Source organism: Dendrobates tinctorius, unplaced genomic scaffold (genome assembly GCF_039654945.1).
Source record: "Dendrobates tinctorius isolate UK_male_01 unplaced genomic scaffold, ASM3965494v1 ptg000011l, whole genome shotgun sequence".
Lineage (NCBI taxonomy): Eukaryota > Metazoa > Chordata > Amphibia > Anura > Dendrobatidae > Dendrobates > Dendrobates tinctorius.
The window spans coordinates 114,159,783-114,185,902 of NW_027361679.1; the positions used below are offsets into that span (position 1 = coordinate 114,159,783).

Genomic DNA, 26,120 nt, shown 5'->3' on the forward strand with positions numbered 1-26,120 from the left:
CATATAGTTTTCTTTGAAACAATTGTAACTGCTGATTCCATGTCTTTCTGTAGCTCACCACAGGTGGTCCTCGATTCTTGGATAGCTCTTCTAATAGAGGTGGATAGGAAATTGACAACTATTCTCAGCAATCTACAAGATAAGCTCCCACATGCTGATGACATCCAGTGGAATCCATGGTATTAGTGCAGGAAAGGGCTTGTAGCAATATGTTTAGACCGAAATGTGACATGTATACATACAAACATACAGTCATGACCGAAAGTGTTGGCACTCTTGAAATTGCTCCAGAAAAGGAGATATTTCTCCCTGGAAATTATTGCAATTACACATCTTTTGTTATATACTGTACATGTTTATTTAATTTGTGTGTATTAGAACAACACTAAATAAGCAGAGAAAAAAGGCAAATTAGGCATAATTTCCGATAATCCCCAAAAATGGTTGGATAACATTGTTGGCACCCTCAGCTTAATATTTGGTTGCACACCCTTTATAAACATCAACTGGCTTTTTACACTTCTCAGCTAGAATTTTTGTGCCACTCGTCCTTTGCAAATTGCTTCAGGTCTCTCGTATTTGAAGAGTGCCTTCTCCCAACAGCAATTTTAAGATCTCTCCACATGTTCTAGGGTATTTAGATCCGGACTAATTGCCGGGCACTTCAGAACACTCCAGCACTTTGTTTCCATCCATTTCTTGGTGCTTCTTGAAGTATTTTTGGGGTCATTGCCCTACTGGAAGACTGATGATCTTCGCCGCAAACGCAGCTTTCTGACAATGGGCACTACATTGCGACCCAAAATACTATGGTAATGTTCAGATGTCATGATGCCTTGCACAGAGTCATGGAACCCAGTGCCAGAGGCAGCAAACAACCCCAAAGAATCTTTCAACCTCCACCATAATTGACTGTAGGTACTGTGTTCTTTTCTTTATACGCCTCATTCCATTTTCAGTAAACAGTAGATTGATGTGCTTTACCAAACAGCTCTATCTCGGTCTCATATGTTCACAAGACACTTTCCCAGAAGGATTTTCTAGCTTTTTAATGTTTCTGTGTCAGCAGTGGAGTGCTCCTGGGTCTCCTGCCATAGCGTTTCATTTCATTCAAATGTCGACAGATAGTTTGAACTGACACTGATGCACCCTGAGATTGCAGGACAGCTGGAATTTCTTTGAACTTGATTGGGGCTGCTTAGCCACTTATCCTGCATTGCAAACTTTCATTAATGTTTATCTGCCTTAAACATCCAGGGAGTTTAGCTACACTCCCATGGGTTGTAACTTCTTGATTTTGTTGTGCACCATGGACAAAGGAACATCAATATTTCTAGAGATGGACTTGTGACCATGAGATTGTTGATATTTTTCAATAATTTTAGTTTTCAATTCCTCAGTTTTAATTTCCGCTTTCTGTTCTTCATGCTAAGTATGGCACACAGACCCACAATGCAAAGATGGAGTCAATTTCTCCCCTTTTTTTTATTTGGTTTCAGGTGTGTTTTTCATATTGCCCACTCCTGTTACTTGACACAAATGAATTTGAATGAGCATCACATGCTTGAAACAAAGGTGTTTACCCACTATTTTGGAAAGGTGCCAACAATTTTGACAGGCCCATTTTTGGGCTTTTGTGTAAAATTATGTCCAATTTGCCTAGACATTTGCCACATTTATGGCAATGACTGCGCAGAGCAAATTATTGAAGTTTACACTCAAATTTGTATACTCTCAACACCCAACTACCTTTACTTATCATTTTTACATGTCACAAAACAACTTTTTGGGACTATCATTAGTTCAGGGGCCATATGAGCAGTGCAGGCAAAGAAGTCTGCATGTTATTCTGATTCCCAGCGCTTACACTGGGTATCAGTTTCGCTTGCATACTGATTTCACTGCCCTGTGCCCTCTTCCAGTAATGTAACTCAGCTCATCTGAGAGGGAAGCCAGCTGTCAATCAGGAAATCAGGATAATGTTGGCAGTAATGCCCTGCCGAAGGAGCAGGGCAGATGTCATAGGATGTTGGAGAATTGCTACCAGTAGTGGTCACATGGCCACCCTGCTAAGGCTCCAAGCAGGGGGAGATCTGTGTACTGCAGAAAAGGCAGGTAGTTAGGAACTACCAACCTATAAACGCACAACACATATGGTAAAATTAAAAAAAATTCTGACAGCAATGTACTGGGACTTGTCGCCACGAGAGGTTTCGTCGCCCCTCCCTCCCCCACCCACACAAATACGATAGCTGTGATTGGCTGTTCAATTCTGAATAGCCAATCGCCGATATTTCAATGTTTCAGTAAATTAAATTGCCTGAAACACTGAAGTCCAGCTATGATCGATGCTATAAAAGCACTGATCATAGGCTCCTGCTTGGGAACAGCAGTATCAGCAGCCCTAGCACTGATAGGTGCGATGGGACGATTACTTACTGTACGATCGCACCAATCAGTGAGCAGGAGCGCAGTCTGACCACTCAGCGACCGCTCTGCATTGACTCATTCCAAATTGGAAACATGTGCAGAGCTTATTTTAGCCTGTGCCACCACTTCTGCTGCTGCTGACTGAAGACTTGAAGAAAAGAACTGTTCCTGTCCTGTTCATGTACGGTGCTTTTTCTAGTTCACCCTAATCCCACTCACCCCTTTCCCCCCCCTTACCTCCCTCTCGCTAACTCTTTCTCTAACCTCCCTTCTGCTGCCAAATGCTGATCAGTACTTGATCGCTAATCAGAACTTGGTCGCTCAATTTTTGGCAGTTTTTTTCTTTTGCACCACCACCGAGTGTGTGTCCTGCAGCTGCCTAGTGCAAATCAGTGACACACATCACTGATCAGCATCTGTGCTTACTTTTGACCAGGACTTTTTATTCCCTGTCCATTTTTGCTGGCTTCCCCTTTGCAACACCTTCGTGCATGTGTCCTGCAGCCGCTAATCAGTGATGCACATCAGTGATCGGCATTTTTGCTTGGTTTTTGTCAAGACTTTTTTTCTGTCCATTTCCCCCCCCTCCATCTTTTGCATCACCGCTGTGCATGCCTGCTGCAGCTGCTGAGTGCTGATCTGTGTTGCATATCACTGATCAGCATCAGTGTCAATTTTGGCCAGGACTTTTTTTCTGTTCATTTTTTTTATCCCTCCCCGCTTTGAACCACTTCTGTGTGTGCATTCTGCAACCACTGAGTGGCATCAGGTACATCATTGATTGTCATCAAAAACTGTAAAAAAAAATTGAATTAAAATGATAATTCAGATTAGTTGATAAAGTTAGATTAGGAACCGTAAAAATATACTGTAGTAATCAGCTATAGTTTATTACTGAAATATAATGACAATTAGTGTATGATAGTAAAGTGTAAATTTTTTTATATATATATATATATAATTTAGATTAGTTGATATAGCTAGATTGACAAAGCAAAAAAGGTAGCGGTATTTTTTGCTGTGTTAATTCTTGAATTATTGGAGGATTTTTTTATTCCTCTTTTTGTGATAGAGCTACACTCAACAGTGTAATCCACAGTAAAACAATAATTTAGTAATCAACTTAAACTACAGTATTTTTTACTGAAATATAATCACAAATATAATCAAATCAGATAGCTGCAGGGGCTCAGTAATTTGTTTTTACTGATGTCCATCTAGTAATTGTAGTTTCAGAATCTCAGAGGAAAATTCTTGTAGGACTTAAACTACTGTTTATTCTACTAATACAGTGGTCCCCAACCTTTCTGACTTTTAGGGTGTGTGCACACGTGTTTTTTTCACATTTTTTAAGCGTTTTTACTGGCAAAAATGCTTAAAAAATGCTTACAAGAAGCATCCCATTCATTTTAATGAATTCTGCACTTTTTGTGCATATTGATGCGTTTTTTTCCGTGAAAAAAACGCATCGCGGTAAAAAACGCAGCATGCTCATTAATTTCGTGGAAAAATCCACATTTCTAACTATTTTCTATGAGACTGGGGACTCTCCGGAAAAAAACGCATAAAAAATGCGCAAAAAACGCCCGGAAAACACGCGTTTTCTGGGAAGGAGTCCGGTTTTCAATCAGGAAATTTCTGCATACATGGGTACATAGCCTGAGAGCCACATTCAGCTTAGAGAGAGGGCAGCGAGCCAAATCCAGCTCCCACCCCCCTCAAAGTAGTGTCAACCAAAGTCCCCATTACAGGTATAATCATAACCAAAGTGGGTCACCCTCCCAGGGCTGTGGGGTACTCGGTACCGGGCCGGTCTCTCAGAGGGGAATGTCACAGCAGCAGTGACCCGGTCCGTGGCCCTGGGCACCCATGTAAAAGGGATGAAGTGATGGAATAAAGTTTATGAGTGAATGATTCGTGATGCCACCTGTGGTGTTCGGCAATGAAGATGTTAAGCCAACGCTGCAGACAGATCCCCTGGGACAGATGGTGTGGTGCAGTTATGATGTTGTGGCCCTCCACAGGTAGGTCAGTAATCCAAGGGCAGTGAGGATAGATGTTGAGGAAGAGCGTGCAGTGCCTGGCACAAGGATGACGGGGTTGCAGGAAGAAGGCAAGGACACAACAGGGTGCAGTTTCTTTACCTTTACTTTGCTTGGCAAATGCAGTCCAGGGTCCATATTACAGATGGCACAGGAGCTGGCTAGCCTGGAAGCAACTTAGGAGTCTCTCTAGGCAGATGGGTTGTGTAGTCTCCTTCCTAGCGCTTAGTTTTAGGTACTTGCAGTACTGTGTTACAATGAAGTTCCAATTGCTTAATCTCTTTAGAACTCCCTCGTATGGCAGACAGCTGTAGCCTTTCTCTTCTGGCCCACACGTCGCTGCTGTGCCTCCGAGTCTTATGTGGGAATAGAGCATTTACAACTTCCTATTCCTCCGGCTTCTGTTGCAGGACCATCAGTGTCCGTACAGCCTTGGAGACCGGGCTCCAGATCATGCGCTATAGCTGGGAATGAGCCTGAACTCTCTGCTCAATCACCCAGCTCTTCTCCTCACGTCCACACACGTTGCCCTCCTCACACAAACTCACTAATTTCCCCTTCCTGGCCCCCAGAGAGCAGCTCTTCCCCCAGTTTTAGGGTTCAGAGCTCCCTCTGCTGGCCTGGAGTGGGAGCTGTGTTGTGTGTTATATTTACCTGACAGAGAGACCCTTTATTGCTTCCAAGCATGACATCACACTCCCTAGGAGGAAGGTAATGCCACTGTGGCGACCATACTCCTGGGGGCGCCACAAAAGCTTTTTCACATAAATCACTCCAAAGAAGTACACTGAGATTCAGGGGTTCCCACCATACCGCCATTCAGTGTTGTCCCTTAAAGGACTCCCAACACACTGTCTCATCCAGCTTTGAGCACCTCCTCTAACAGGTAGTACCATCCTCCAGCGTACCGTACCTAAAACATCTCTAAACCCCTAAGACCAGTAAATGTGCATCCAGATCTGCTCTTCTGTGCAGGGCTACTCACAAAATTCACCATTTTGAGATGTTCTCCTCATGCCTGTTTGCTAGACCTGGAGCTAATGCACCAAGCTGGCAGACACGAGACACAATTCATGGGACCACGAGCCACATGTAGTTCCCGAGCTACAGGTTGGGGATCCTTGTACTAATACATAGAATCAAAATTAACATCAGATAGTTGTGGGCGCTCAAAAAAAAAAATTTTTTACCGATGTCCATTTAGTAATAGTAGTTTCAGAATTTTAGTGGAAAATTCTTGAAATATTTATACTATAGGTTTTTTCTACTGCAGAGAATTACAATTTGTGTAATTACTTATTTAGTTGCGAGCATTCAGTAATTGTTTTCATTGTTATATGTTTAGTAAGTTTGTTTTTTATTTTACCAAATTTTTATATGCTCATTTTATTTTTATCTATTTCTAGATTATTTTCTTCTATTATTTATATTCTTTTTTCCCTTCTTCTATTCTAAATGTAATAAATTAAAAAGAAAAGTTTACACCAAACACACACCTAAATAAAATGTGGTTATCCAACACACTCACACACGTGTGAAAAACACAACAGACATACACATGATCCACGTGAAAAATAAAATGTCCCACTCTTCCCAAAGATAGTGTTCAGCCGAAGAGACATACGCCTTCTTTGCCTCCGACACTAACAGTGAGCGAGAGGATGCCACGTTCCTTGAATATACCTCCTTCCTTTTTCTTCCTCTAGCGATAATGAACCCCCATGCAGACACCCCAGGACAGTAAATGAGCCAGCGCCCACCATTACTAAACCACTATGGACCTCACAACTCAGTAATTATGAGCCATAGATTCCTGATTTTGTGCCGCAAACAGGAATCCAATTTGACACTGCTGGCCTCACAGAGATCAACTTTTTCAAAGTATTTTTCTCTGAGAATTTTGTAAATCTCATGGTGGCCCAGACAATTGTATATGACAACAATTTTTATGCCAAAATCCCACTTCATCATTTCCTAACTGTATCCCCATAGACACAGTAGAAATGATGAAGTTTTGGGGCCTTGTCGTTCACATGGGGTAAGTGAAGAATCAAGAAATTTGGCAATATTGGAGTGTTGATGTTTTATACAACACTCCAGTGAATACCCCCTGTCCTGGGAGTGAGCAGAAAAATTGTGTGGGAATTGTTGCACCCACTGCTGGATCAGGATTATCACCAGATTTGAGCGAATTTGTCACACAGGCGCTCCATGCATGTGTTGTAACTGTGACACAGACGCAACACATGCAGCTGCATAGCCCAACAGCTGATCAGCCAGCACTCTCCATGTATCCAGGTTCCCTCTTCTTCGGTATGCGCTATAGCTTGCCAAATAAGCAGGGACCCCCGATCAAGTTTGCTCAACTGTAGTTATCACCTCTACATTGATAACTTCTACACCAGCATCCCACTTTTCAAATCCCTTTCTGCCAAAGCTACCACAGCAAGCTGTACTGTGCACAATAAAACAGATAGGATTCCCTAGGATGCTAATTGGGCAGCTCCCCAGAAAGTTTGAGAGTAAAGCCCAATGGAGTGACAACATGTTGGTGGTCAAGTATAAGGACTAGAAAGAGTTCCTTTTCTTGACCACAAAACACAGTAACGGCAGCACCCTCATCGCTGTACGAGGTCCATCTACACAGGCCCCCAAACCAAACTGTGTCCTGTGCTAGAATAAGAACATGGGTGGAGATGACATCTCTAATCATGTCCTCTAGCCCTACAGTGCCATGCGGATAGCTAAGGTGTGTTACAAAAAGCTGGCTGTGCACATTGTACAGATGGCAATGTAAAACACTTACATGTTATTAAGATGTGCAGGCAATACTGAGATCTTCCTTCAGTTTTAGGAGGTAATGATCAAGGCCCTAATATTTGGAAATCAGGAAATAAAAGGCCCCAGTACTTCTAAAACTGAAGGTGCCTGTATAGTACTAGGTCCCTCAAACTGCAAAGAATGAACGGTTTTAAAAATGGTACGTTACAGAAGGAGGATAAGAAAGGCACCACTTTTCAGTGTGACACCTTTCCCGACATTCCTGGCCTGTGAATAAAAGACTGCTTTAAAATGTAACACTCATCCACAGATTATTAAATTTGTTATTTACGCTAATTTATTGCACGAGTTGATGTACTCTACATAACTTACGTATGCCAACCTGACGCACTTTACACAACTAACATATGCCAACCTGATGCACTCCACACAACTCACATATGCCAACCTGATGTACTCTATACAACTCACGTATGCAAACAGTCACGCTGGTGAATCATGGACCCAATGCGCCGCAGGCCGGGCTTACCTTGGAGGGGTGTGGTTAAGTGGCTACCTGATTTTCACTAGAGCCCCTGATGGTGGCAGGTGACCCCAAGAGTCAGGATCACAGACACGGACATGAAGTCCTAAACAAGAGGGACACTGGTGCGGGTTCAGACAGTGTGGATTCTGGATAAATAGACTGGATGGAGACTGGTGCTGATTCTGACAGTGCGGACAGATATATTGACAGGATGGGAGTAGGTGCAGGTACTGGTACAGTCTAGGCAGGTTTACCAAGGCAAAACTGTGAAAGGTTCCTTAAGTACTTTAATAGACGAGGAGTGTGCACGCATCCTAACTGTGCCGCCAGGAGAACTGCGCGACGTCGTCCTCAGAGCAGGAAGGAGACCCTGCCGAGTGACCGTATGTTGGCATTCCTGACGGGAGGAGGGAGATGGTGCATGCAAAGACACCAGCGCTGGCATTATAGTACTCTCCCTTTTGCCCCCTCTTTTTCAAGCCCGCAAGGAATATCTGCAGAAAACGTGGGGCAAGAATATTCACCTTGGGCTCCCCCGATCTCTCTTCAGGACCAAATCCTTTCCAATCCACTAGGAAAAAAGTTTTACCTTTCACCTTCTTCACGGGCAGCTTTGTTGAATTACAACATTTTATTGTATTTTTAAACTCTAACCAACTCAATATTAAATTGACACATTATGATATGCACAAAATTGATTTTCTGGATGTTACCATCAAGCAGGATAACTTTGGAATATTACAATCTGATGTCTTTCGTAAAGAGATGTCATGGTTTGTTTAGAAGTTTTGGCTGGTACCTCAGGGGTTAAGGCTTTTTGGCCTCTCTCTGGCTGTGAGAGGACTTTAAATAGCCTCAGCTGGGCTCCGGTCTTTGTCAGTTATACTTCTGCCCTCGGCTGAGTAGTCTGACCCTTGTGTGCTTGTGCCTGCTTTTTTTATGTTATCCTGTTACTGACCCAGTTCCTTTCCCCGTTTTGGCTTTTGTCTATTGATTCGGTACTGCTCGTTCGTCTGTCTGGTTTCTGATTTCTGCTCCATCCTGACTGCCCTTTTTGCCTATCCCCCTGGTATTTCTGCTGCCCTCTACGGTTTCTGACACTTGGCTTGTATTTGACTCCTCTTTTGTACCTCGCTCTTGTACCTTGCTGTCCTCTCAGTATTGACCTCGGCTCTCCTGACCTACTCCTGTTCTGTCGGTGTCCGCCGTTCTCCGCTATCTTCTCTGGGAGCTTTGCGGCTGGCTCCACCCGGGTTCCACCGCCTGCAGTCACTTGCTGCAGGTCCTGCCCTGTCCTGGTAAGCTTTCCGTGTACTGCCCAGCCTTGCTCTTCTGGGACATAGCGGGACAAGTGTACTGAGTGAGCTATATCAGTCATGGTGTTCCTGATAAAAGACCTCTGTTAATTCTCTACTCCATGCTTCCTCTGCTCACCCTGTGTATGTGATTAAGGCAATTCCCACCAGTTTCTAAGGGTCCTGTTACACATAGCGATGCTCCAGCTATCACGACAGTGATACGACCTGGTAAGGATCACTGGTACGTATCTACGTGGTCGCTAGCAAGCTGACAAACAGGCAGATCTACTCAACATCGCAGCAACGATACGGCGATCCCTCAGCGGTCGTTGGGACCTTGTCACACAGCAGCTATTCTGACAACTCAGACCTCGATAGGCATGCTTCAACGAGGTCGCTCGTCATTGTTATGGCGTCAAAGACAGCGATGCATGCTGGCCAGCGGGACGCCAATGATCAAAATATGGCCTAGGACATTCGAGCCCGATCAGCGATATCCAGCGGGGGGGGCTGGTTGCCGCTATGTGTCACACGTAGCGAGATTGGTGGCAAGGTCGCTGTTGCGTCACAAAACCTGTAACTTTTCAGCATTTCAGCGATCTCGCTAACGATCTCGCTATGTGTGACAGGGCCTTAAGACTCCGTCGGATAAGTTCTTCTCTGGATGATTTTAAAATTCGAGCAAATGAAATTATGCAAAGATTTTTGGAACGTGGCTACAGCCACAGATGCATTAAAATATCTATTTTTTTTAGTATGAGTTTTGACTACTCTGTTCAGGGATTTGATACCCTGACTAAACATATCCTCGTTGCTGTTATTTACATTTTCTTTTAAGGCTGCGCTTTATAAGTAATCCTGTTCTCTTAGGAGATCTTCCCAAATATTTGCCCTTCTCCAAGATGGCCGCGATATTTGCTTTTTTCATATCGCGCATGCGCGAGTCAGCACGGCTTCCTGCTCCGCCTTCTCCTAATCGTGATCTGGCATGACATCACGGGGCCCCGTGCAGTTGTCAGCGTCAGCTGCGATGAAGGTGGGGGCTGTCTGTTCTCTCCTGTGCTATTGGCCTTGCATTTTTCCAGCCCTCTATTTATAGCATTCACTCCACTTTGTGACACAACCCCTGAAGAAGGAATTGTATCCGAAACGCGCGTTGGGGTTTGGCAGCGTGTGGTGGTCTGTGTTCCCTCTCTCTGGTATGTGTTTTGACTATTACTATTTGGCCTGAAGGGCGTTCTGGAGGTTTATATACATATAATCTTTGTGTGTTAGTCAGACTGGGATTTTTTCTCTACTTTATTTCTTTGCTGGTTATCCATTTGTTTAATTCTTAACCCTCGATACCCTTGTGACTGTTTTCTATCTATAATTCTTCACACAGTCAGACTGCATACCATCTTCTTGAGGTGCACTGTTCCTCCACACGCCGCCTGTTTTTCTCGTGTCACTTTTGTACTCACTGAATTGCCAATTTTATCTGTGTCCTTAATAAAGATTTGTAATTTTAATACATTTGAGTTTGGACGTTTCTGCACTGGGTTTTCTTCTCATTGGATTGTATGCTTTCAGTGTGTCCCACACTGTGTTACAATGAGCTTGGGACCTTTCATCATATTACCTGTATTTATGATCCTTCACGCATGATGTTATTTATTTATAGCTCATTGTGCCGCTTTTTCTGCTGTTTATTTACATGGGTGCGCACACACATGCGTTTGTACGCGCATGCGTTTTTTTGTAGTGTGCACGTCAGCGCAAAAAAAAAACTCATGTGCTTTTTTTTAAAAAACCATGCGCAAAATGGCAAAAAAACGCACACAAATGCATGATGCGTTTTTTATGTGTTTGCACTGCGCACGGTGCGCAGCACAAAAAAACGCAAGTGTGAAAGTAGCCTAAGACAGATTTCCTACCTGTTTTCCCCCCAGATACGACTCTGGCAAGCACTACACTAGGTTTTCATGGCAAATTTCAGCAGCTGCTCCCCTTAGCGTTTAAGTGAAATATAACATTTTTCTTTTATTATTTTTCATATTTTACATAATTAAAAACAATTTTTTTTTAGAAAATTAAAACATTAGCCCCTTTATGTCCTATAGGTATATCATAGGTTGCCTCATGAGCCAGCATCTTTTCAGGCACCACAGCTGATTTTATCAGGTGATGCCCCCAACAGTCGCGGGTGGAATCGTGATCCTCCTGCAGCTAACATGTTAAATGCAGCTGTCAATGTCTGACAGCGGCATTTAAAGGGAATCTGTCACCCCTTTTTTGAGGTATCATATAATGATATCATTCAATTTTGTGTCACATAAGGATTCTCTTAGGCTGGTTTCACATTAGCGCATTTTCAGCGCGCGCACGGCCGGGGGTAGCTCCGCCCCCGAGCCGGCTCTCTGCCCGGCGTGCCCGCCCCTTCCTTGTAGCGCCGCCTCCTAGCGGACAGCGGCGCCTGCGATCGGCGCACCCTATCTTTAGCATAGGGTGCGCCGATCGTGCGCAGGCCGTGCGCTAGTTGCGCTTTGACCTGCGCTGCGCACTTTTGACGGTGCGCCGTGCGCGCCAAAATCCGAAAAGTTTGATTTTGGCGCGCACGGCGCACCGTCAAAAGTGCGCAGCGCAGGTCAAAGCGCAACTAGCGCCCGGCCTGCGCACGATCGGCGCACCCTATGCTAAAGATAGGGTGCGCCGATCGCAGGCGCCGCTGTCCGCTAGGAGGCGGCGCTACAAGGAAGGGGCGGGCACGCCGGGCAGAGAGCCGGCTCGGGGGCGGAGCTACCCCCGGCCGTGCGCGCGCTGAAAATGCGCTAATGTGAAACCAGCCTTAGTACTTTTGCTTCCCCCTGACCCCGCACCTTTCATGCATAAATACCTTTTTTATATCGGTTCAGATGTATGTCAACTGCCGCTGTCCGGTCCGCTGGGCGGGGCTTATTCACCTGCTCCCCCCTCCCTGTCTTGTTCTACACAAGAAGAAATGCGTAGAGCAAGACAGGGAGGGGGGGAGCAGGTGAATAAGCCCCGCCCACCGGACAGCGGCAGTTGACATACATCTGAACCGATATGAACAAGGCATTTATGCATGAAAGGTGCGGGGTCAGGGGGAAGCAAAAGTACTAAGAGAATCCTTATGTGACACACAATTGAATGATATCATTATATGATACCTCAAAAAAGGGGTGACAGATTCCCTTTAACTCACACAAACTGGATGGGGGTCCTTAGCTACGCCTCCGTGGTCTGCAGGAGACCCTTGTTCTGAATCACTATGAGCACCACCCCATGTTAAAACCTGGTAACAGGTTCCCTTTAAGTAGCAATGCTTTTCACAAGCCCACAGAATAGAATTCCGGTCAGCTAAAACAATCATGGTAGCACTCCATGCACATGGTGGACATTGCCAGCAGATACGGTGTCTGGTACTACTCACTCAGGGTGAGTCCTGACGGTGCAGGATGGGCTGGCGGCATTCTGGGCTGTAGGCTGCGCAGTACAGTACACTGTGTGCTGAGGACCCGGATGTCACCAATAGAAACCCTTCCTTACTAACGGCCGACCCTACATGATCACGTGACGTGTAGTTTCCCGCGCTCCTGCTTCTCTCCATGGCTGCTGAGGAGGAGGTGATTGCGGGCGGCGCCGCTGCACAGCCTGAGGCCGCAGACACCGGGCACCCCGAGAATGCGGCGGCTCCGCCAGCGGCCTCGCAGAAGCTTGCGAAACTTCCAATGTCTCGGATAAAGTCTCTGATGAAGTCGGACCCGGACGTGTCTCTGGCCAGTCAGGAGGCGGTGTTTGCTATCAGCAAGGCCACGGTGAGAGGCTGGTGTGTGCGCGGTGCGGGCCATGCTCACGGGTCTGTGGTTCGTTATGTCTTGCTGTGAGCGTGCGTCCTGTGTCAGTCTGGTTTCCCTAGGGCTGGGGGTACACATTGGTGTGCACAGCGACTTGCGTTATTTACCGCAGGCTTGTGATGGCATTTCTAGGTGAGAGTCTCATTTAGAGGGATCCTTCCCTTAGGATTTACCTCCAGTATCCGGAGCATTGCATTGTCGTTTACTACTGATTTCCAGCTCTCCCGATGTTTAGGCAAGGTTCCCAGTGCGATCGTATCATCAATTAATGCCTGGGAGCCACATATTAAGGGCCCGTTACACATAGCGATATCGCTAGCAATATCGCTATAACGTCACTGGTTTTTGTGATGCATCAGCGATATCGCTAGTGATATCGCTATGTCTGATACTTACCTCCGACCGCTCCCCCGCTGGTTATCGCTGATCGCACGAGAACGTCCTGGACTGTTTCTCGTCATCAGCTTCCTGCTGTGGAGACGAGCGACACGTGGACGCGGGCGGGAGGATGCAGGATCGCCTCGTCTGACAGGTAAGTAGCGACCCCCGACCCCTGCTATGTCGCTGGTGAGATCTGCCTGTGTGGCAGCTCACTAGCGACCACTTTGCGATGTACCAGCGATCCTGACCACGTCATATCGCTGGTCGGGATCTCTGGTGCATTGCTAAGTGTGACAGTACCTTTAGCTGCTGTAGTCCAGGAGGTGTGGGCCTAGTGCAAACCAGTCCCACAAGCTGATATCAAGCCCACAGGGGCGTCTCTGCAGTGCCTTCCACCTTCCGAAATCCCGCCCGTGTGGTATTAGTTGTGACTTCATGCACGGCGTCACATTGTGCATGTACGGAGTGTGACCAGCTGAGCGCTCACAGTGCTGAGCCGCCACATGCTGTAGTGTGCACAATGGAACGCCATGGTAGTGACACGTTAGTAGAATGTCACTGTATGTCACAGCAATAATCACACATTGGCGGGATATCAGTAGGAGGGGGCGGGACAGTCGCACCTCTGTCGGTGTCAAAACCGCTTGATGGACTGTTCTGGTCTGCACTTAGCACATGCCTCTTGGACTAGTCCCGCTAACTAATGTGCTGCCACAATACAAAAATTATATTGCACTACTAGGTTGGGGCTACACACTTTGTTTTTCTTTCGTTTTTTTTTTTTTGTTTTTCATATTCCTGCTTTGGTTGGGTACATTCCCAGACTTGTGTGATGGGAATTTTTCTTTTGACAATGCATGGACCCATAGTGTAAGTGATCCATACATACATCTGTATTAAAAACTGATCAGAGTATATCCTGTTTTCTTTCATGGTGTCATTCAGATGGTGCCATTCAGACACTGCCATTAATGACGGGTTCACATAGCGTTAACCAGCCCTATCAACGCATAGTGTTGACGGGCTGCGTTAACACTATATGCGTTATGCTATACCGCTAGCGCTGACGATCAGCGGTAACATGCTATGACCACTAGCGCTGATGAATCATCAGCGCTAGCTGTGACGGAGCCTCAGATGCTGCAGGCCGCGTCCGAGGCTCCGTCAGTGCTTAACGGCACATCGCGAACATGTGCCACTTTACGGCATACGTCGCGATGCGCTAGTTAATGGGAGGCTATGGCAGCGTTAATGGACTGCATTACACCGTGTTATAACGCAGTCTGTTAAACTGACTGTCATAGCACAGTATGAACCCAGCCTAACCCCTTTCTGACATCAGACATACTATCCCGTCCACAGTACCCCGCCCGTATGACCGGGCACGGGATAGTAAGTCTAAGCGATCAGAGGGAGGGGGGGGCGCAGCTGATCACTGCCGGGTGTCAGCTGATTATCACAGCTGACACCCAGCACTGTCAGGGGCGGTCACGGACCGCCCCCTTTACGTTAACCCCTGGCACACTGAGATCAAACATGATCGCAGTGTACCGGGGGATTAGGGAAGCATCGGCAGGGAGGGGGCTCCCTACGTGCTTCCCTGAAACCGCCCAAAGCAGCGTGATGTGCTGTGCTGCTCGGGTCTCCTTCCCTGCAGGCCCCCAGATCCAAGATGGCCCCGGGGGCCTGCAGGTAGGGTTGTGGAGTCGGTAAGCCAAACGTGGGACTCCGACTCCTCAATTTCCCTTACACTAACTCCGACTCCCACATATATTGCTTACCGTAATTTTCACTTTGTAAGACTCACTTTTTTTCCCCCAAATTTGGGGGGAAAATAGGGGTGCGTCTTACAATGCAAGTGTACCTTTTATTGTGCCTCCGCGCTGGGTCCCCCGGGTGCTGCCGCCTCCGCACTGTGTACCCCGGTGCCTGCTGCCGGGCTCTGACCCGTGCTGCGTCGGGGGCTCTGCCGTTCCATCCATGCCTGTGCGGTGGATTGCTTCCTGGAAAATGGCCGCCGCGCAAGCGCAGATGGAGATCTCGGCATTGAAATCTCGGGAGATGAGATTTTAGCCCCCCCCCCCCCCCCCTAATTTTACCACAAAAAACTGGGAAAACTTATTGACTCGAGTATAAGCCTAGGGTGGGAAATGCTCCATAGATTATTTCCCCATATGGTGTCCCCAGAAGAAGCTCCATAGATTATTCCCCCATATGCTGACCCCATAAGAAGCTCCTTAGATTATTCCCCCATGTGCTGCTGCTGCATGTAAAAATAAAAAAAATGACATACTCACCTCTCCGTCGCTGGGTGTCAGATACTCACCTGTCCTGCGTCCATGGCTGCTCACCGCTATCTGCCACGTCATCTGTCAGTGACGTTCAGACTGCAGGGGTGCGGCGCGCAACAATCACGTCACCGCGCCCTCTGCTGTCTGAAGTCACTGACCGATGACAGACAGCAGCAAGCAGCGATGGACGCAGGACAGGTGAGTATCGCTATACTTACCCATCCTGACGCTGTCTCTTGAGTCCCCCGCTTCTCCGCGCTCTCTCTTCCTGCATTCAGTGGTCATGTGATACCGCTCATTAAAACTCATGAATATGCGCATATTCATGAGTTTTAATGAGCTGTACCACGTGACCGCTGAAGGCAGGAAGAGAGAGCGCGGAGAAGCTGGGGGCTCGAGACAGCGTCAGGACGGGTAAGTATGACCTGACACCCCCGCCCCACTCCGACCCCCCCGGTGTATATGACTCGAATATAAGCCGAGAGGGGGGACTTTCAGCCCAAAAAAAGGGCTGAAAATCTCGGCTTATATTCGAGTATATACGGCGTGTGTGTGTATATATAGATATATAAATATATATCTCTCTATCTAAATTGTTTTTTTTTTCACTATAACTTCTCGGCTAAGACAAAACCTAGATCCTCAGGCTACATTCACACCATGGGCGTAGCCAGGATCAAATCTAGGGGGGGGCAGAATCTCATACTGCACACCTCAGCTGCTGCAGAACCTCATACAGCACACCCCTACACTTGAAAATAAAGCCTGCACCTTAAGAAGATGTGATGAATGCAGTCTATTTATTCCAACTATCAATTGATGTTGATGTGTTACTGGGCGTCCTTTTGGGCAGCTATGAGGTGTACCTGACTGGTGCGAAAAAAAAAAAAGAGGAGTGTTAGTCTGTGTGCTACCTGGCTTTCATTCTTTTTGGTACAGATAAGATATATGGATAGAGCAGATTTCTAATCTGCTTTTGCTATTGAAAACATTTATCTATGAGCTCAAAAACTTTTCAGGTGATGCGGTTTTTTAAAAGCTGATCTGCTTTTGCAGCTGAAAAACGTATCCTCAAAAAACGCAGGAAAAATGCTGTGTGTGAATGTAGCCATAGAACAGCCATTTATGGGACATTTCATAACTTTCCCAAATTCCAGGGCTGTGGAGTCGGAGTCGGTGCTCATTTTGGTGGAGTCGGAGTTGGTATAAAATGGACCGACTCCGACTCCTAAAATATATAATTAATTGGGTACAGTAATTCAATGCAGGATGTGCTGAATATTTTTTCATAGGAGTTTGGGAAAGTTATGAAATGTCCTATAAATGGCTGTTCTATTCCTGATCTAAGGCTACATTCACACACAGCGTTTTTCCTGTGTTTTTTGAGGATACGTTTTTCAGCTGCAAAAGCTGATCATCTTTTTAAAAAAACCGCATCACCTGAAAGGTTTTTGAGCTCATAGATAATGTTTTCAATAGCAAAAGCAGATTAGAAATCTGCTCTATCTATCCATTTATCCATATCTGTCTATTCATATCGTATCTGTACCAAAAAGAATGAAAACCGGGTAGTACACCAATATATATTCTGTTCTATCTAAATATCTTGATTATTGGATCATAGAAATGATTAAATGTCTGAGGTTCACATTGTACTACAATAAATTTTTCACTTAAATATAAGCAATATGTGTGGGAGTCGGAGTTGGAGTCGGAGTCGGTGTAAGGGAAATTGAGGAGTCGGAGTCGCAGGTTTGGCTTACCGACTCCACAGCCCTGCCAAATTCCTATGAAAAAATATTCTGCATTGAACTACTGTACCCAATTTATTATATATTTTAGGAGTCTGTCCATTTTATACCGACTCAGACTCCACCAAAATGAGCACCGACTCCGACTCCACAGCCCTGCCTGCAGGGAAGCGGCTTCCTCCGTGCCTGCAGAGAGCAGGCATGGAGGAAGCCTGTGCAACGCCTGTCTGATCGCTGATCTGACAGAGTGCTGTTTAAACTGTCAGATCAGTGATCTGACAAATTATTATATTGTCCCAATGTGAGACATTAGTGTAAAGTGAAAAAAGGGTAAAAATTTATAAAAAAAAATATTTTTATTTATATAGCACCATTGATTCCATGGTGCTGTACATGAGAAGGGGTTACATACAAATTACAGATATCACTTACAGTAAACAAACTAACAATGACAAACTGATACAGAGGGGAGAGAGGACCCTGCCCTTTCGGGCTTACATGCTACAAGATGGTGGGGAAGGAGACAGTAGGTTGGTGGGTTGCAGCAGTTTCGGTGTTGGTTGAGGTAAGATCACAGGTAGTGGTGAGAAAGGAGGTGATAGCGGGGTCATTGCAGGCTGTAGGCTTTCTTGAAGAGGTGGGTTTTCAGTTTCCGTCTGAAGGATCCAAGTGTGGTTGATAGTCGGACTTGTTGGGGCAAGGAATTCCAGAGAATAGGGGCTATTCAGGAGAAGTCTTAGAGGCGGTTGGGTGAGGAGCGAATAAGTGTGGAGGAGAGAAGGAGGTCTTGTGAGGGAAGGTATCGGGAGATTAGTTCAGAGACATATGGGGGAGACAGGTTATAGATGGCCTTGTAGGTCAGTATTAGTAATTTGAACTGGATACGCTGAGGGAATGGGAGCCAGTGAAGGGATTTGCAGAGGGGAGAAGCGGAGGAGTAGCGAGGAGAGAGATGAATTAGTCGGGCGGCAGAGTTAAGGATGGACTGGAGAGGTGCGAGGGTGTTGGCAGGGAGTCCACAGAAAAGGATGTTGCAGTAGTCGAGGCGGGAGATGAGGGCATGCACAAGCATTTTTAGCAGACTGAGGGTTGAGGAAAGGACGGATTCTGGAAATATTTTTGAGCTGGAGGCGACAGGAGGTAGAAAGAGCTTGGATGTGCAGTTTGAAGGACAGGGCACTAAATCACTAAATAAATTTAAAAAAAAATAAATTCCTTAATACATTCATTTTTGGAAATAAAAAAAAAACAATAAAAGTACACATATTTAGTATCGCTGTGTCCGTAACGACCCGCCCTATAAAACTATCCCACTTGTTAGCCCCTTTAGTGAACCCCTTAAAAATAAAAAACAAAGCAAAAAACAATGCTTTATCATCATACCGCTGAACAAAAAGTGCAATAACACGCGATCAAAAAGACTGCTATAAATAACCATGGTACCGCTGAAAACGTCATCTTGTCCCGCAAAAAACGAGCCGCCATACAGCATCATCAGCGAAAAGGTAAAAAAGTTATAGCTTGCAGAATAAAGCGATGGAAAAATAATTTTTATATAAAATAGTTTTCATTGCATAAAAGCGCCAAAACATTAAAAAGACATAAATGAGGTATCGCTGTGATCGTACTGACCCGAAGAATAAAACCGCTTTATCAATTTTACCACACGTGGAATGGTATAATAAACGCACCCCCAAAAGAAATTCATGAAATGCTGGTTTTTGTTCATTCTGTGTCCCATAAATCGGAATAAAAAGCGAACAAAAAATGTCACGTGCCCGAAAATGGTACCAATAAAAACGTCAACTCGTCCCGCAAAAAATAGGACCTCACATGACTCGGTGGGTCAAAATAAGGAAAAATTATAGCTCACAAAATGTGATTCAAAACCTATTCTTACATTAAGGCTGAGTTCACACGTCGTGGTGTTTTCGCGGTGGTTTTAAATGCGCGATTTTGCCGCAAAAACGCGAAAAATAAGCATTCCATGCCATCCTATGGGATTCCGCAATGCTGTGCTAACGCTGCGTTTTTTCCCCCGGCGGAATCGCTTTGGGGTAAAAAATGCAGCATGCTCAATAATTTAGCGGAATCGCGGCGATCCCGCACTCATAGGATTGCATTGTTCCGCTTACTTCCCGCATGTGGCTGTGCACACTATGCGAAAAATAAGCAGAACATCTGCGGATGGTACCCACGGTCCGGAGGAGAGGAGGCTGTCCTCTGGGTACCATATCCCTGTAAAAAATAGAATTAAAATAAAAAATATTGTTCTCACCTTCCGGCATCCCGCGCAGCCTTCCTGCCTCTCTACGCTCCCGGTCCCAGTAATCCTTTGCGAGAATGACCGCAATGATGTCACAGTCTCGCGGAAGCGCGACGTCTCGCGGTCATTCGCGCAAAGGATTCCTGGGACCGGGAGTGTGGAGAGAGGCGGGAAGGCTGCGCAGGACGCCGAAAGGTGAGAATAACAATATAATATTTTTTTTTTTTTTTTACATTTTATCTTTTACTACTGATGCTGCATAGGCAGCATCAGTAGTAAAAAGTTGGTCACACTTGTCAAACTGTGTTTGAGTGTGACCAACCTGTCAATCAGTTCTTTAAGCGATGCTCCAGATCGCTTGGAAAACGCTAGCATTCTGCAAGCTAATTACGCTTGCAAATCGTTAGTTTTTCCGCAGGAAAATCGCGGGAATTTAAAATGCGATTTTCCTGCGGATTGGAATTCCAGAATTCTCGCGGTAATTTCCGCGAGAGTTCTACGTGTGAACGTAGCGTCTTTTAGCATATGACAGCAGCCAAACACGAAAACCCGCTATAAATAGTAAATCAAACCCCCTTTATCACCCCCTTAGTTGGGGAAAAATAATAAAATTAAAAAAAATGTATTTCCATTTTCCCATTAGGGTTAGGGGTGTGTTGGGGTTAGGGTTGGAGTTAGAATTGGGGGGGTTTCCACTGTTTAGGCACATCAGGTGCTCTCAAAACGCAACATAGCGTCTGACTTTTTCAACACAGGATTGGCTGGAATTGAAATCAAACGGTGCTCCTTCCCTTCCAAGCTCTGCCATGGGCCCAAACAGTGGTTTACCCCCACATATAGGGTATCAGCTTACTCAGGACGAGTTGCACAACAGCTTTTGGGGTCCAATTTCTCCTGTTACCCTTGGGAAAATAAAAAAAAATTGGACTAAAAGATCATGTTTGTGGAAAAAATATTTTTATTTTCACGCCCGGTCGTTATAAACTTCTGTGATGCACTTGGGGGTTCAAAGTGCTAACCACACATCTAGATAAGTTCCTTGGGGGGTCTAGTTTCCAAAATGGTGTCATTTGTGTGGGGTTTCCACTGTTTAGGCACATCAGGGGCTTTCCAAATGTGACATGGCGTCCGATCTCAATTCCAGCCCAAAGTCAAATGGCGCTGCTTCCTTCCGAGCTCTGCCATTCGCCCAAATAGTTGTTTACCCCCACATATGGGGTATCAACGTACTCAGGACAAATTGAACAATAACTTTTGCTGTTCAATTTCTCCTGTTACTCTTGGTAAAATAAAAAAAAAATTGGACCTGAAGTAATTTTTTTGTGAAAAAAGTTAAATGTACACTTTTTTTAAACATTGAAAAAATTCCTGTGAAGCACCTGAAGGGTTAATAAACTTCTTGAATGTGGTTTTGAGCACCTTGAGGGGTGCAGTTTTTAGAATGGTGTCACTTTTGGGTATTTTCTATCATATAGACCCTTCAAAGTGACTTCAAATGTGATGCGGTCCCTAAAAATAAAATGGTGGTGTAAAAATGAGAAATCGCTGGTCAACTTTTAACCCTTAACTTCCTAACCAAAATAAATGTTGGTTCCAAAATTGTGCTGATTTAAAGTAAACATGTGGGAAATGTTATTTAAGTTTTTTTGTGTGCCATATCTTTGATTTAAGGGCATAAAAATTCAAAGTTGGAAAATCACGAAATTTTAAAAATTTTCTCCACATTTCCGTTTTTTTCTCAAATAAACCCAAGTTATATGAATGAAATTTTACCACTAACATGAAGTACAATGTCACAATCACCGGGATCCATGGAAGCGTTCCAGAGTTACCTCATAAAGGGACAGTGGTCAGAATAGTAAAAATTGGCCCGGTCATTAACGTGCACCCTTGGGGGGTAAAGGGGTTAAAGCAGCACTCCAGCATATTTTTTTTTCTTTCATTTATTGCAGCGCTGGAGTGGAGCCACAATTCTAAGTTCTGTGTACTTACCCGCTGCAGTTGTCATCTGTGCCGCTTTTGGTCATCTCCTGCAGGTTGTGACCTACCAGATTGCTCTAGTATTTGCTGAGTCATCTGGAGGTCATTACTCAATGTAAATATATGAGAGGCAGAACAAGGGTCTCATACTTAGCATATTTTTTGGACTATAAGACGAAACCCAAATTTTCAGAAAGAGAATGGGGAAAAAATTAATGCGTCAAAATTGGTGTCTGTCTTACAGTACTGAATTCAGCTTACCCTGGAGGGGATCAGCAGCGTTGCTGGAGAGGAGTCACGGGGGGGGGGGGTCTCTTGGTTCGGTGATATGAACCAAACTAGTGCGGCAGGTTCGGCATTGCGGGGGCTCCGGCGATATCTTGTAAAAGCCTGGAGCCCGCGCACTTCCGTTGCGTCGATGTTGTGGCCTCTGGGAAAATGGCTGCTGGAAGCATGGAGGAGGTTATGTCTGGGGCTGCTTTGCTGCATCTGGCACAGGGTGTCTAGAATCTGTGCAGGGTACAATGAAATCTCAAGACTATCAAGAGATTTTAGAGAGAAATGTGCTGCCCAATGTCAGAAAGCTTAGTTTCAATCGCAGGTCATGGGTCTTGCAACAGGATAATGACCCAAAACACACAGCTAAAAACACCCAAGAATGGCAAAGAGGAAAACATTCTGAAGTGTCCTTCTATGAGCCCTGACCCAAATCCTATTGAGCATCTTTGGAAAGAGCTGAAACATGCCGTCTGGAAAAGGCAACCTTCAAGCACGAGACAACTGGAGCAGTTTGCTGTTGAGGAGTGGGCAAAAATATCTGTCGACAGGTGCAGAAGTCTCATTGCCTCAAAAGGTTATGCAAAAAAAAAATTAAATTAAGGGTACCATCATTTCTGTCCTGGCCTATTTCATGAGTTTTTTTTTTTTTATTTAAATGCTGTGGGAGAATGGTTGAAAAAGCAATGTCTGACTTTCATTTGTTCATTTTCATATACTTTTGACTTACTACTTTTGACAGATTCAACCTATTTCTGTCACCATTGTGGGTTTTTCTGTCATTAAATGAGGGGTACCAGCAATTTTGACCACGTGTGTGTGTGTGTGTGTGTATATATGAGCATACTCAGATAACACTCGAGCTTGCTCGGATTAAACCTTATCCTAACGCGTTCGCTCATCATTACCTGTTACGTGTAGCACAAGTGATCGGGTGTTCATGTGTTCGCAGCTTCAAGTCTCCTAAGAAGACTAGTGAAGCAAATCAAGAAAAGTGGAAAAAAAAAGTTTTTAAAAATACTAAAATTAAAAAAATATAAAAGTTCAAATCCCTTTTCCCCATTCAAAATAAAACCATAAAAAAATTACACATATTTGGTATCGCAGTGTTCAGAAACGCCCGATCTGTCAAAATATAAAAAGAATTAAACCCATCGGTAAATGGCGTAACGAGAAAAATCGCAATGTCAGAATTACTATTTTTTTTTTATTTTTTTTGGTCTCCGCAACATAGTACCAAAATAAAGCCTTCATCCAGCCTCAGATCCAGAAAAAAATGGAGATGCTACAGGTCTCGGAAAATGATGCCTATTTTTTTCATGTTTTACAACCTTTTGAATTTTTTTTCTAACCACGTAAGTAAAAAAAAAAGAACCTATATATATTTGGTATCTGCAAACACATATTGACCTGGAGAATCATAGTGGCAGGTTAGTTTTAGCATTTAAGGAACATGGTAAAAATTGTAGAATTGCAATTCTTTTTGCAATTTCAACGCACTTTGAATTTTTTTTCCTATTTTCCAGTACACCATATAGTAAAACCAATAGTGTCATTCAAAAGTACAACTCGTCCCGCAAAAAATAAGCCCACGCACGGTGCTGATTCTGACAGCTGACACTTGGCACTCAGTGCCAGGAATCGCCCCGTACTGCTCCCGCTACTTTAACCCCCTAAATACTGCGATCGAACATGAAGCATACAGACAAAACATACACTGGACTATTGATTTATGCACAGTTTATTGAAAGTTTTATATATGCTTTAATACATACTTGTCTTAATCCTGTTTTCCTGCTTACACGAGCAGTTGAGATGAGTGCAGAGCTGCAGGCATTCCTTATCAGTGCCTTTTCTCTCTGATCTGTAGAGGAGGACCTTAAGGCTGGGTTCACACATGGTGGTTTTTTTCGTGTTTCCACTGCGCGATTTTGCCGCGAAAACGTGAAACATAAGCATCCCATGCATTCCTATGGGATTCCACAATGCTGTGCTAATGCTGCGGTTTTTGCCGCGGCGGAATTGCGTCGTGGTAACGCAGCATGCTCATTAATTTCGCGGAATCGCGGCGATCCCGCATCCATAGGAATGCATTGTTCTGCTTACTTTCCGCATGTGGCTGTGCACACCATGCGAAAAGTAAGCAGAACATTTGCGGATGATGCCCACGGTCCGGAGGAGAGGGGACTGTCCTCCAGGCTGTGGGTACCATATCCCTGTAAAAAATAGAATTTAAAATAAAAAATATTGTTGTTCTCACCTTCCGACGTCCCGCGCAACCTTCCCGCCTCTCTCCATGCTCCCGATCCCAGTAAGCCTTTGCGAGCGATGACGTCCGTTCTCGCGACACGTCGCGATCCCGCGAGAACGGACGTCATCACGGTAATTGTCACAAAGGATTACTGGGAGCGTGGAGTGAGGCGGGAAAGCTGCGCAGGACGTCGGAAGGTGAGAATAACTATATATATATATATATATATATATATATATATATATATATATATATATATATATATATATATATATTTATTTTTTTTTATTATTATTTACATTCTACATTCTGCATAGGCGGCCTCAATAGTAAAAAGTTGGTCACACTCGTCAAACACTGTTTGACGAGTGTGACCAACCTGTCAATCAGTTCTCCAAGCGATGCTACAGATCGCTTGGAAAACGCTAGCAATTCTGCAAGCTAATTGCTCTTGCAAAATGCTAGTTTTTCTGTGGGAAAATCGCAGGAATTTAAAATGCGATTTTCCCGCAGAATGTAATTCCGGAATTCTCACGGTAATTTCCGCAAGAGTTCCACTACATGTGAACCCAGCCTTAATGCTGAGTATGTAACATAAAGTGCAGCACAAATTCATTTCAACTAAATGTTGAAATCCTTAGATCAGGAACAGAGCAGACATTATAGAACATTTTTTTTAAACTTTAGCAAATTCTTATGAAAAATATTCAGCACATCCTGCACTGAACTACTGAACCCAATTTATTATGTTAGGAGTCGGTCTATTTTATGCAGACTCCACCACAATGGACACCGATTCTGACTCCACAACCCTCTATAAGTATGATGTATGTGTATTGATCTTAAATGCTGTATTCCCTTGTTTCAAATAAATAAAATTACTAGTCTCTCGCATCGGGCCTGGTGGCATTCGCCTGACTGATGTGCTCATACATCCTTTGGACAGAACTTGAACATTGCTAGAATGGGGCAAGTACGAGATTTGAGTATCTGTTTCTTTTAAACGCTTGCACATTTTTTCTTTTTTTTCATTGCACTCTTCCAAAATCCAGATCTTCTTTCTTTTTCCATTGACAACCGTGCGAGGGCTTGTTTTTTGGCAAGATGAATTGTATAGTGGAATGATGCATTGAATGGTATCTGCAAAACGTGAAAAAAAAAAAAATCCAAGTGCTGTAAAATTACAAGGGAAAAAAAAATGAAACTTTTTTTTTTTTTTTTTTTTTTTAACCAAGAGAATACAACATTTAAGATCAATGTTTTGTCATTAGTACTATTAAAACTTCATCACTAGAATTGATTCGTGTATTGCACAGCCCGCTCTAGCCAACGTCTGTTGCCTACGGGAAGAGAAACAAGGCTATACAGACATTAAAGGGAATCTGTCACCCAATTTTTCAACTATCAGCTGCCGGCACCACCATCGGGCTTATCTACAGCATTCTGCAATACTGTAGCTAAGCACGCTATGTAACCTGAAAGATAAGAAACCAGTTAAATTATACTCACCGGGGGGGGGCGGTCCGGTCTTGGTCCGATGGGTGTCGCGGTCCAGCGCCACCCATTTTGTAGCGGTGACATCCTCTTCTTTGCATCCCGTCGCTGCTTCGACGCAGGCGTACTTTTCCTGCCCTGTTGAGGGCAGAGTAAAGTACTGCAGTGCGCAGGCGCCGGACCTCTGAACTGGTCCGGCGCCTGTGCACTGCACTACTCTGCTCTGCCCACAACAGGGCAGAGCAGAGTGTGCCTGCGCAGGAGCCACTACGGGAAGCAAAGAAGAGGACGTCAGCGTTAGAAGATGGGAGGCATCGGACCAAAACCGGACCCTGGGTGAGTATAATATAACTCATTTTCTTATCTTTCAGGTTACATTACAGAATGCTGTAGATAAGCTCCTGATGGCGGTGCCGTCAGCTGATAGTCGAAAAATGGGGTGGCAGATTCCCTTTAACAGCACGCGATCACAGCTGATTCTTTCTTTGAGGTAAAA

General features: G+C 44.7%; 1 protein-coding gene and 1 long non-coding RNA gene across 2 annotated transcripts in view; one reads left to right on the forward strand and one right to left on the reverse strand.

Annotated features, from left to right (window-relative positions):
• Positions 1-12,602, reverse strand: part of LOC141049671 (uncharacterized) — a 37,285-nt gene extending 24,683 nt beyond the window's left edge. The window contains exon 1 of the long non-coding RNA XR_012220409.1: positions 12,511-12,602. This is a non-coding gene — a long non-coding RNA (uncharacterized lncRNA). The remainder of the gene's footprint in view (positions 1-12,510) is intronic.
• Positions 12,553-26,120, forward strand: part of POLE4 (DNA polymerase epsilon 4, accessory subunit) — a 30,235-nt gene continuing 16,667 nt past the window's right edge. Inside the window, exon 1 of the mRNA XM_073546309.1 lies at positions 12,553-12,895. Within this exon, the coding sequence (XP_073402410.1) occupies positions 12,686-12,895 (210 nt within the window). The 5' untranslated portion in view covers positions 12,553-12,685. The remainder of the gene's footprint in view (positions 12,896-26,120) is intronic.